Source organism: Elephas maximus, chromosome 8 (assembly GCF_024166365.1).
Source record: "Elephas maximus indicus isolate mEleMax1 chromosome 8, mEleMax1 primary haplotype, whole genome shotgun sequence".
Classification (NCBI taxonomy): domain Eukaryota; kingdom Metazoa; phylum Chordata; class Mammalia; order Proboscidea; family Elephantidae; genus Elephas; species Elephas maximus.
In genome coordinates this window covers 90,834,884-90,846,976 of record NC_064826.1, presented here as the reverse complement: position 1 = coordinate 90,846,976, position 12,093 = coordinate 90,834,884, and the positions used below count along the sequence as shown (strand labels likewise).

General features: G+C 43.4%; 1 protein-coding gene across 2 annotated transcripts in view; it reads right to left on the bottom strand.

Moving 5' to 3' along the window:
* Nucleotides 1-12,093, bottom strand: part of CHN2 (chimerin 2) — a 359,388-nt gene that overhangs the window by 39,042 nt on the left and 308,253 nt on the right. The window contains exon 7 of one of the 2 annotated variants that reach the window (XM_049894797.1): nucleotides 5,142-5,219. In XM_049894797.1, coding sequence (XP_049750754.1) covers nucleotides 5,142-5,219 — 78 coding nt within the window. Of the gene's footprint in view, nucleotides 1-5,141; nucleotides 5,220-5,276; nucleotides 5,806-12,093 lie in introns of those variants that run through there. The other variant, XM_049894798.1, reaches the window with a different exon arrangement.

Here is a 12,093-nt window from a genome sequence, read left to right as displayed (position 1 = left end):
AGAGACTACGGTAAGTGGCATTTACACGTACCACTTAATACATGTATTACTTAAATGTCACAACACTCCCATTTTACAGATGAGGAAATTGAGGCTGAGAGAGCCAAGCCCTTTGCCAAAAATCACATCATGGCCAGGAGTGTCAGGCTGGCTTATTGCTGCCTCATCACTGTGTTAAACAGTACAGGGAAGGACTGAAAGTTATCCAGATTGGTGGGGATCGCTGGCCTGAAGATTTTTAGGGCTCAGCCTTAGTGTTTTGAGGTCATATCATTTAAAAGAGAGCTATTCTATCCTGGTGCCAAAAGGTCAGCAGTTTGAATCCACCGGGTGCTCTTTGGAAACTCTATGGGGCAGTTCTACTCTGTCCCATAGGGTCACTATGAGTCGGAATCAACTCAATGGCAATGGGTTTTTTTTTTTTTTTTTTTAATTCTATTCACAGAGAGTCCCTCTTTAAGTTAATTAGATAAACAGAGATGCAAATGTAAAATGAAATAAATAATGGTGTGGTTTTTCCTCTTGGCAAACAGTTTTCATTTTGGAGAGGAGTCTGTTAATTTCATCATTTAACAAATACCTTTTAGTGCCTAGTATGTGCAAGTAAGTGTTCTGGAATTCCCAGAACACTTAATTGTGCTCATGAGGAACCTTTACATAGATCAAGAGGCAGTTGTTCGGACAGAACAAGGGGATACTGATTGGTTTAAAGTCAGGAAAGGTGTGGGTCAAGGTTGTATTCTTGCACCATACCTATTCAATCTGTATGCTGACAAAATAATATGAGAAGCTGGACTATGTGAAGAAGAATGGGCCATCTGGATTGGAGGAAGACTTATTAACAACCTGGGTTATGCAGATGACACAGCCTTGCTTGCTGAAGGTGAAGAGGACCTGAAGCACTTACTAATGAAGATCAAAGACCACAGCCTTCAGCATGGATTGCAGCTCAACATAAAGAAAACAAAAATCCTCACAACTGGACCAATGAGCAACATCATGATAAACGGAGGAAAGATTGAAGTTGTCAAGGATTTCATTTTACTTGGATCCACAATCAATAGCCATGGAAGCAGCAGTCAAGAAATCAAAAGACACATTGCTTTGGGTAAATCTGCTGTAAAAGACCTCTTCAAAGTGTTGAAGGGCAAGGATGTCACCTTGAAGACTAAGGTGCGCCTGACCCAAGCCATGGTATTTTCAATTGCATCATATGCATGTGAAAGCTGGACAATGAATAAGGAAGACTGAATTGATGTCTTTGAATTGTGGTGCTGGCGAAGAATATTGACTATACCATGGACTATACCATGGACTGCCAAAAGACCGAACAAATCTGTCTTAGGAGAAGTACAGCCAGAATGCTCCTTAGAGGCAAGGATGGCGAGACTTCATCTTACATACTTTGGACATGTTGTCAGGAAGGATCAGTCCCGGGAGAAGGATATCATGCTCGGCAGAGGACAGGGTCAGCGGAAAAGAGGAAGACCCTCAATGATGTGGATTGACACAGTAGCTACAACAATGAGCTCAAGTGTAACAATGATTGTAAGGATGGTGCAGGACCAGGCAGCTTTTCATTCTGTTGTGCATAGGGTCACTATGAGTCAGAACCGACTTGACGGCACCTAACAACAACAACAACATGTACAAGTAACCTTAAGTGAATTTAGGATTTAAATGAGCCAAAATTGCATTTGTGGAAAATATATTGAAAAGTACATAATTGTTACATGAAATAAATCCCAACTGTAACTTGGTTCCAGAAGTGTTTGTTCCCAGAGCTGAATTTTGGCATTTCTTAAGCATGCTTGGAAACCCTGGTGGCGTAGTGGTTAAGAACTATGGCTACTAACCGAAGGTCAGCAGTTTGAATCCACCAGGCGCTCTTGGAAACTCTAGGGGGCAGTTCTACTCTGTCCTGTAGGGTTGCTATCAGTCGGAATAGGCTCAACAGCAGTGTTTTTTTTTTTTTTTTTAAAAGCATGCTTTGCTTGAAAAGCAAGGGCAGTAAATAGGTACTTACAAGGAGTGACTGGGAGCTATTTAGGAAGGAGCAGGAGTTCCCAATCCTTGGGCAGCACAAACGAGTAAGCACTCAGCTCCTAACGCCAAGACTGGCAATTTGAGTCCACCCAGAGGTACCTCGGAATAAAGGTCTGGTGATGTACTTCCAGAAAATCAGTCACTGAAACCCTGTGGAGCAACTGGTTTGGTTTGGTTCTGTTGCGTTGGGAGTTCCTGTTCATTCCTCTGGGCGGAGGGCTGGGTGTAAGTTGGGATGCTCTCCATGAAGTTCCTGGGAAGAGCAAGGGTTGGGCTTTTTACCTGGAGGAATACTCCTGACTGGGGCAAAAATCTTGTTCAGGGGAGAGTTATCACCATCTCCTGGCAGATTCAGTGTCTGCTTGGAAGCCTCTACGCTAGAGTGCAGAGAGGGTCTAGCAAGGCCTATTTGCTGATAAGCATGAACGTGATTATTCCTTCTTTTTATTCAACACTAACTCTATGCTATGCACACACCACCACCAAAAGAGAATCTAAATTACAAACAAAGTTTCAGGATAAAGCCCAGTAGAGGTTAAAACAAATAAAAAGTGAAGGCAAATTTAAAACCTAAAACACAAATCCCAAGCAGATGACAGAGGCCTTTGATAAGAGTTTTGTTTCTTCAGTTAGTTCAGTGGCTTGTAACTAAAAGCCCACCACTCCATTTATAGCAGAGACCTGCTATAAATGGAGTGGTGGGCTTTTAGTATGTTTTTCTAAGACTATGCTAAGTCCCCAGTTAAAGATAGTTGGGTGTGAGGAGAGGACTGACTGCTAGTGGAACGACAGTGGATGACAGGCAGTGCCCCCTCCTTCCACCATTCATTCTGAAGGACAGTGGCACCAGCAGTACCACTGACATCCACAATCAACTGCCACAACTACTCAAGGGTCTGCGCTGTGTCAAAGACCTCTATTTAAATGCAGAAGAGAAACGCTCCTGTCTGGCTTCTGTATTCCTCTCTGGCAACTTGGACTTTTCTCTGCCCTTTCTTTTCTCAATAGCTGTAAGTTATATTTTCCAAGGAAAATATAAGCCATCACCCTAAATAGTGAGTTTTTAAGCAAGCATTTCAAAAGCCGTTTGTGTTTTTTTAGTAATAAATTTTTAATATATTGCCTTAGCAGCAGTACTACTTAAAAAACAAGATTCAACTACCTCTTTTTGTTTTAAAATGTCTTAAGAAGAATTTTCCATTCAGAGATTTAAAATTAGAAAGGCTTGAAATTAGTTTTGAAAGTATGGATGAACTAAATATGTGTGTGTGTGAAGCTCAAACCCAGTAAAGTACACAGAAGAGCTTTTCCATGCAAACAGATATCACAGGGCACAATTTCAACTGTATCTTAAAGCCAAAGAATTGGACTTTTCAAGAGGAAGCAAAAGAATTTGCAAGTCCAAGAAGACCCATCCACGGGAGTACATCCACAGGATGCAACAAATCAGGGATTTCTGCCAAAAGTCATGAAAATACTTCCTTAGGGCAAAAAATTAATGAGGATAAAAATAGAAAACAGGGAAAAGGAAAAAAAAAAAAAGTTTTTTAATGCTCCGAATTAGACCTATCACAATTCAATGGTGGGAGAAAAACCAAGAGCCCTGGCATAGGTGAGACCCTATGTAATGCAGTTCTTCACTCTAACGCTAAATAGGTAAAAAATAGGTAGGGCTGAGTAATTCCATTGCTCAGTTCAATTACAGGATGCAAATGCCAGGGCCCTTTGCTTTCCAAAAACAGAAGCAGGGCAAAGAGATCAAACTAACATGAATATGCATTTAATAGACATACATGTGTTCTTATGAGAGATCAGAGAGCAACAGATTAAAATGCATTTCCCTCGTCACATTTGACAAAGGGTTGTCTAGTTCTAACAGTCACTTAGGCTACTGGCCCTCAAGGAAACAAGAGTTAACACAAGAAGGCAATACATACTTTGCTTCCCTGCCCATTCTTTCCTTCCTGGATCCTTCATCTCCAATTTCTCCAACTTGTAAATGCCAGCCTATTCGCTGGAGGAAAACCTCTAACTCTGCTCTCTCTTTCCTCAAGAGCATCTCAAGCAAGGCAATTTGGCATCAGAATTCCCTCCCAGCCCTTCTTGGAAAACACTTTACTAAACCAAACCGGTTGCTCTGAGTCAATTCCGACTCATGGCCACCTCATGTGTGCAGAGTAGAACTGTGCTCCCTAAGGTTTTCAAGACTGTGATCTTTCAGAAGTATATTGCCAGGGCTTTCTTCTGAGGTGCCTCTCGCTGGGTTTGAACGGCCAACCTTTTGGTTAGTAGTCAAGCATTTATCCATTTGTTTCACCCAGAACTCCTGGGAAATACTTCAGGACAATGGAATCAGGACACAATTTTCTGCCAGCAGACCGTTTATACAAGTGCAAGTCTGAAATGGAGATAACAGCCTTCCAGTTTATGAGTACACACAGGGAAAATCCATTGAACCTCCCACCAGCTCTTCATATCTTTTTGTTTGGTCTGCTAAGCAGGATCAAGGCTGCGACTGGGCTGAGCTTGGCCAGGCTGCAGGGTGCCCCCTGCACCCAGAGTGCAAACAAAAGCTACTGGCTGGTATCTCCTGTCATCATTTGCTTTCACAGCTGTCCACACAGAAATGAAACTAGTTAGCATCACTGAAAACAAAAGACAAAACACAGCATGTTCACGGGCAACTGTTTTCGCCTCCTCGGAGATAGCAATTCTCTTTACTGCTTCTTGAAGTGGAAAAATACTGCCCGACCGACATTCACCAGAAGATCTCTAAAGGCAAACAGACGGAGCAGGCTCTGTTTTCCTTCCACTGGACATGGTAATAGGAAGAGGGAAGGGGCCCAATTCTCCAGAAGTCAGCCAACATACACACAGGTATTTCTAAGCATCAGCATCAAGCAAACTGCTTTCTGAGGTCTCCAGTCTGATGTGATTCAATGGTGTGAATCATGTTGCTAAAAACGGAAAGCAGAGAAACGTGCAGTCTGTTATTTTACTATCGCATCCTCGCAGAAAGACCAGATGGAAACCATGTACGGTACCGGTCCACCCGTCCTTTTACAATCGAAGAAAGAAGGCAGAGGTGTGCTTACCTTGAAGTTGTGTGTCTTTTCATAGTTGAAGTGGTTGTCGTTGTGCGTGAGGGCGGCTCTTCGAACCAGGGAGGAGATCTGTGGACAGGCAAAGAGTTTGAGAGGGGGCCAAAGAAAGCTGCCTTTGACTCCTACCTTCACCCCCAGCGCCACAGCCAGCAGCTCCTGGCGTTTCCTTCCTGGTTTAGATTTCCGAACCACAGCACACTTTTTCTCATTTTCCAGCCACAGTTCCTGGGAGAACATCCTGCCTGGATCCCAGGGCCTTCTGATCTCCCCCTGTGGAGCCCAGGAAGCTTGGTGCTGTCAGGTTTTTTGAACTGCGGCTAATGTTAGGCAGCAGATTTGAGGCAGCTGTGCCCTGTCTGCGAAGGCCTCCGGCATGTGACCTGGAAGGGCTGGGGTGAGTGATGGAAGGGCTCTGCATCTGAATAAGGACGGGCCTGTTTTGTGCTATTTCTTGGGTTGACATGTGCCTGGAACAATAGCACACATTCATGCGCACGGCAGCCCCCAGAAGCTGCATCCAGTCAGTGCCCGTGGATTGCAGGAGGCAGAGCAGGCAGCCTTATTCCTTGGACACACACACACACCCACAAACGCGCACGCACGACCTCTCATGTTCAAAGCCTGATGCTGCTTCCAATTACTCTAGAGCTCTGAACCCCACACTGGACTGAACACAAGCAGATTAAATCCTTTAAATCCTGATGATTGTTTAATCTTACAGGGAAAAAGCCTGCCCTCTCCTTTGTTAATGTGCCCCAGAACTGGGAAGTTTAATTTTTATTCTCATACATACATTCAGTTAGAACAGTCTGAGTGCCAAATCGGGCTTCGAAGAAGAGCAGAGTGTTTCAGCTCTCTGAGTTTCACAGTTTCAAAATAAGAGCTGGATGTCTAGCTCTAGGGTACTCCTGTCTCTTCTATCCTCCCCTCTGCAAATAACACACTATTTTTTTTTTTTTTAAAAAAAACACAGAGCCCTGGTGCAGTGGTTAAGAGCTCAGCTGCTAACCAAAAGGTCTGCAGTTTGAATCCACCAGCTGCTCCTTGGAAACCCTATGGGGCAGTTCTACTCTGTCCTATAGGGTTGCTATGAGTTAGAATCAACTCAATGGCAACGGGTTTCGTTTTTTGTTTTTTTGGTATTAAAAACACAGACAGTATTCCTTAACTAAAACCAAAACATCATAGTTGCTTTTCCTTTAACACATCTTCAATGTTCATTCAAGTCTATAAAAATACCCTCCCTTTCTCTTAAAAGCATCATCTCTTTGATGATCTCCTGTGGGACCATCAGAGTTTTGGCTCCAGCTCTCCCCATTAATACAAGTGAGGGCATTATGATGTCTTGGGAGTACTCCTGCTCTGTTTGGAAAAATTTAATGCAGCTAATGCCAGACAGTGAAATCAATGCTTTTGAAACTAGAAAGCAAGAAGAATGTAGATGGCGGGACAGTTCCATAGATGGGTGGTCCATGTATTTCATACCATCCTCCACTTAGACACGGTACCACATTCCAGCCCCTACAAGCAGCTTTGTGGAAAGGAACAAAATGATAAATCATTTCCTTGTGTAGTTCTTTCTTCCTGGCAATCACCACATTGTTCCAACTTGGTCAGAAGTCCATCCTCCTATTTCATTCCGTTGTTGCCCTCAATAAAAACAACAGCCAATTTTTATATGGAGCTACCAAGCACAATAACTTTTGTTATGACATCTGTTAGTCAGAATGTGTTAAAAATGTACTTATTATTTAATCTTTAGCACATGTATAAAACCAGTTGCTGTCACGTCTGATGCATGGCGACCCCACATATGTCAGAGTAAAACTGTGCTCCATAGGGTTTTCAATGGCTGTTTTTTTGGAAGTAGATCACCAGGCCTTTCTTCTGAGGTGTTTTCGGGTGGACTCAAAGTGCCAACCTTTTGGTTAGCAGCTGAGTACATTAAACTTTTGCACTACCCAAGGACTCCAGTACCTGTATACAAGGAACAAAGTTTTTATCCCCATTTTTTTGGATGAAGAGAGTGAGGCACCAGAGGTAAAGTAATTTGTCCAAGGATATGCAGCTGATTTAAAAGAAGAGCCAGGATAGAAACCCAGAATCTGTGTCCAGCGTTCATGCTCCTAAACATGATCCTATACTGCCTCTCTAAGGAAGCCCACCTGTATCATGTCCTGCCAAATGCTTTACCCAAATTATTGGTCAAGCCTGCCTCTCCTTACTCACCATGCCCCACAATAACTCAGACCCGCATCTTCTCTCCAATCCACCTTACGCACAGCCGCACAGCCACCTTCCTCATCTAGTGTCTATTTACTCCCGCGTCTGCTCAGAAAGCTTCAGTGATTCTTCATGGCTTATATATGTTCTGGCATTGCGGGTCCTGCATGAGCTGGTCCCAATCGATGCAGCTTATCTTATTTTCCTACACTCACCCCACAAATCCTACAAAACCAAACTAACTAAAAAAAAGGAACTTCTCTAACATAATCAACTTTTTACCTTGATAGCTTGCTCTGTTCTTTAGAATACCCCAGCATCATTTCAACATGCCTACATTTTCACCAACATTCACATTCTAACTCAAAGGCCCTCCTCTCCAAAAAAGACTTCCCCATACTCCTCGTGGGAGTAAACCCTGAAATACCATAATGCTTTATCTATATTTTTTTCTTTTGCATGCATCACTTTCTCCTTTGTATTAGAGTGATTTATAACACATGTTATTCCCCTGCCAGACCAGGAACTCCTTGTGACAGGCTCTCCGTCTAATTCACCTTTGTTTTCCCCTGTGAGAGTGTTTCATAAAATCCCCTGCCATAGCCCCAGTGCTGTTGAGTTGATTCCAACTCATAGCAACCCTATAAGACAGAGTGGAACTGCCCCATAGGGTTCCCAAGGAGCGGCTGTTGGATTCCAACTGTCAACCTTTTTTGGTTAGCCGTAGCTCTTAACCACTGCACCACCACAGCTCTCTTGCCGTAGTAGGCACTGGATAAATATGAATTGACATAAACCTTTACATGTAGGAAGTCAGGGTTGTGGATAAAGGTGTGCAAAGATGACTGCATGGTGTGGGGTTTCCTGCCTCATCTTATGATCACCTATCCCATGGTCAGTTTCAAAGGACTGGAACCTTGGGGTATGTTCTTCTCCTGATGGGCTCCCCCAGACTCTTCACCCTCCTTCTCATTGCCCAGACTTGAAGGACAATTGCCACTGACAGAGATTGAGTGAAGACATGGTATGCTTCGAAAAGACTTCTAATCCTCAGCCTAGAGGAAAAAGAACAAGAGGAGGAATAAGGGTCCCTTCCCAAACCTTCTTGCTAACAAATCAAGAGAGGCCTTTTGATAAGGAGCCATTTTGTGTGAGAATGAATTCTGTGTTCTGCACTAGGCTAATTATATGAACACACAGTTTTAGAATCTGACAGAATAATTCTTTTAATGCAAAGTGGGCAAGAAGGGGGACACTCTTTTTGGTATAAGAGTGGTTGGAGATGAGGAGATTTCATATTTTCTCTTGTGTATGTGCCTTTACATATAACAAGTAATTTTTATTTCTATTTGTGACAGTGATTTCTTTGTTTCAGATATTTGTTCAATCGCATTTACCCAAACACAAGACACATTCAGACACATGAGGGCACCACACAGTGTTCCCTTAAGATGCTTCTTTACACGGAAATGTAAGTGCTGGCATTTAGGAGGGCATTATTGTGAGTAGTGTGAATGACCCTACATCACCCCTTATTAAGGGAAAAATGACAACAAAAATCCCTTAGGAAAAAATTCCCTCTTAAATAGCCCAATCACAGAGAACTCTTCTTTAAGCTCCTCAAGGATAGTACCTTGGTTTCTCTTATGCGCTCCACAGCGTCTAATACAGTGTTCTCTATACACAGTGGGCATTTAATAAATTTGTTGACAGAATTTTTCTAACTGAAATTTTTATCTGACCTATTTTTATCTATAATTCATTAGATAAAGCACCTTTCTGGGCTTCCACATGCTGTTTAAATCCAGGATTCTCAAACCTTGGACATCGTGGATGGCGTGATTCTTTGTTGTGGGGGTTGTCTTGTGCACTGTAGGATGCTTAGCAGCATCCCTGGCCTCTACCCACTAGATGCCAGTAACGCCCCTCCCCCCAGGTTGTGACAACCAAAAATACTCCAGACAGTGCCAAATGTCCCTTGGGAGGCACAACTGGCCCCCGTTGAAAATAACTGAGATAAATTAATAACAGCAAATACGGCACGCTTACCATGTGCCAGGCATTGTACTAAGCACTCTGCATATACTGATTAGTTTAAGGCTAATCAATATATTTAAGACTCATACAACCTTATGAGGTAGGTACTTTCATGATTATCTCCATTTTACAGACTAGGAAACAGGGGGCATTGAAAATTTAAATAACTTACCCAAGGTTATGGAGCTGGTAAGAAGGAAAGCTGAGATTAGTCCCTAGGAATAACTAACTAGGTCTAGTCTTTTAAGCACCCTGTAAAGATGTCTCTCATCCCAATGATATTCACATTTAAAATATGGTGCAAATGGTGAAGCACTCAGCTACTTACAAAAAGATTGGCTGTTTTAATCCACCAGAGGTGCTTCAGAAGAAAGACCTCGTGATCTATTTCTGAAAGGTCACAGCCCTTGAAAACCCTATGGAGTGCAGTTCTACTCTGGCACGCATGAGGTCACCATGAATCAGAATCTACTCAATGGCACCTGGTTTGGTTTGTTTGTTTTTTAGGGGTGAATGCTGGAATTACTCTCTTCTCCATTGTTAACCTGTTAACAACTCACAGGGCTGGTGTTCCATGAGCTGGTTTTTAAAGAGAAGGTGTTTTGTCCTCCCTGGGGCCCTCTGCCAAGAAAGGCAACGCTTAAGATACTTTTGGAAGTAGGTGGGACTAAAAACAAATGGTGAAATAAACTCACCACTTCCCTTTTCCTTGTTTTTATATATCAGGGTTGGGATTCTATTTTATAAGGCCTGTTGTGTTCTCCTTCTTTCTCTCTCTGATTATTAAGTTCATAGATCTAAGGAGGAATCAGGTGATGAGAAGATGATAAAGGGTTGTCAGGTGACAAGGAGGCAAGGATTAGTCAATGGCAAGGAGGACATGGGAAAACCAAGCTCTTTGAGAGGCTGTATACATGTAAAATGCCCAGAAAAAATGGATGGTGGGAGAGAGAGAAATACCCTCACCTCCAGTCATGTCTTGGCCTCTGGGGATGACAATTTCTCTCATTAGTACCAATTTCTAGAGAAGATGATTTACCATCAGTCACCATCAGCAGTTCTTCTTTAGATTTCAGGTGAATTGCAGTGCTGCATTTTAAAGAGGGCCGATTGAATAGTGTCGTGGTCAGTTTCTGGACGGTCCCTCCCAGCTATTCTAACTGTAGGTTTCCTGCCCCTTTCACTGAGCCCCACTTTGGTATTGATGGCGCGAGCTACACCCCTGCCACAAACACTCCCCTGCCGACGCAGGCTTCTGCTGCCTCTAAGACAGGGAGCAAAGGCCCTGATATCAGAGGGTGTCTGTTTGAAAAAGAGTGAAAAGACTGGTGTGGTTAGAGGAGAAACAAGTAAAAGAGAAATAGACTGTATTATAAGGGTGGTAATAGGCGGTTGAGTGTGGAACCTAGAGACTCAGTAAGACAAGGTACGGAGAGGCCCCCAAATCTGCGAACAAAGTAACAAGAAACAGGCCAGGGTGCAGAAACAAAGCCGTTCCCCAGAACAATGGGGCAGGTTATCTAAAAATAGCCCGCAAACTTCTTTAAAGTTGCCTTTCAGAAGCAGCCGGAGAAAACCAGTCCCAGGGACATGCACAGAACATCCACCCGTGACCATCTACCAGGGGCAGTGAGGGACTACAGCCCTAGCTGGGGAATCGAACTCAGGGAGCGAGAGATTGTGCAGGTGTGACACCCCATAATAAGTCCTGCTACGAATCCCAGAGGCCTCCAGGACAGGAGCCATCTTGGAAAGCTGCTGCGCGAACACCTTAGTTAACATATCCCCGCCTGTGCCTATGAATAAACATGAATCTTTTCCCACCCAAGAACTTTTAAAAACACGTGCCTGTCTTTTGTTCTGTGAGATGAGGGTAAGCGTTGCTCTAGGCCCTCCTCGTCTCTGCTTGCAAGCCTCTTCGATAAAGTTTTGCTCCTGTGGAAAACTATGTGCCTTACCTGCTCATTCTTGACCAGTGAGAGGCAAGAACCTTTTTCCAGTAATACCTCCTGGCAGGATATGAAATGAAACTCAATGCTAGGAGTGTTTGTGAGGGTGTAGTAAAGAGAATGTTTTAAATACTGCTGGTGTTTGTGTAAATTGGCTGTGGCTGGGAAAAAAAAGTTGGTGGTATGTATCAAAAGCCTCAAAAAGTTCAGGTGCAGATGGTGCCTGGCTACCACCACTGACTGCTCTGGCAGGGATCACAATAGAGGGTCCCAGAGAGAACAGGAGACTGTAGAACAAAATTCAAATTTACAAAAAAAAAAAAGACCAGGCTTGCTGGTCTGACAGAGACTGGAGAAACCCTGAGAGTATGGCCCACAGACACCCTTTTAACTCAGTACTGAAGTCACTCTTGAGGTTCATCCTTCAGCCAAAGATTAGGCAGGTCTATAGGAGCAGTTCTACTCTGTCCTTTAGGGTCACTATGAGTCAGAATCAACTCAACAGCAACAGGTTTGTTTGTTCTTTTTATAGGGCCAACAAGGAACCCTTGTGGCACAGTGGTCAAGAGCTCGGCTGCTAGCCAAAAGATCAACAGTTCAAATCCGCTCCTTAGAAACCCTATGGGGCAGTTCTACTCTGTCCTATAGGGTTGCTATAAGTCAGAATTGACTCAAAGGCAATGGGTCTAGAGCCAACAATAACACATGCAAGGAAAGTGCTTCGTAGTTCAATC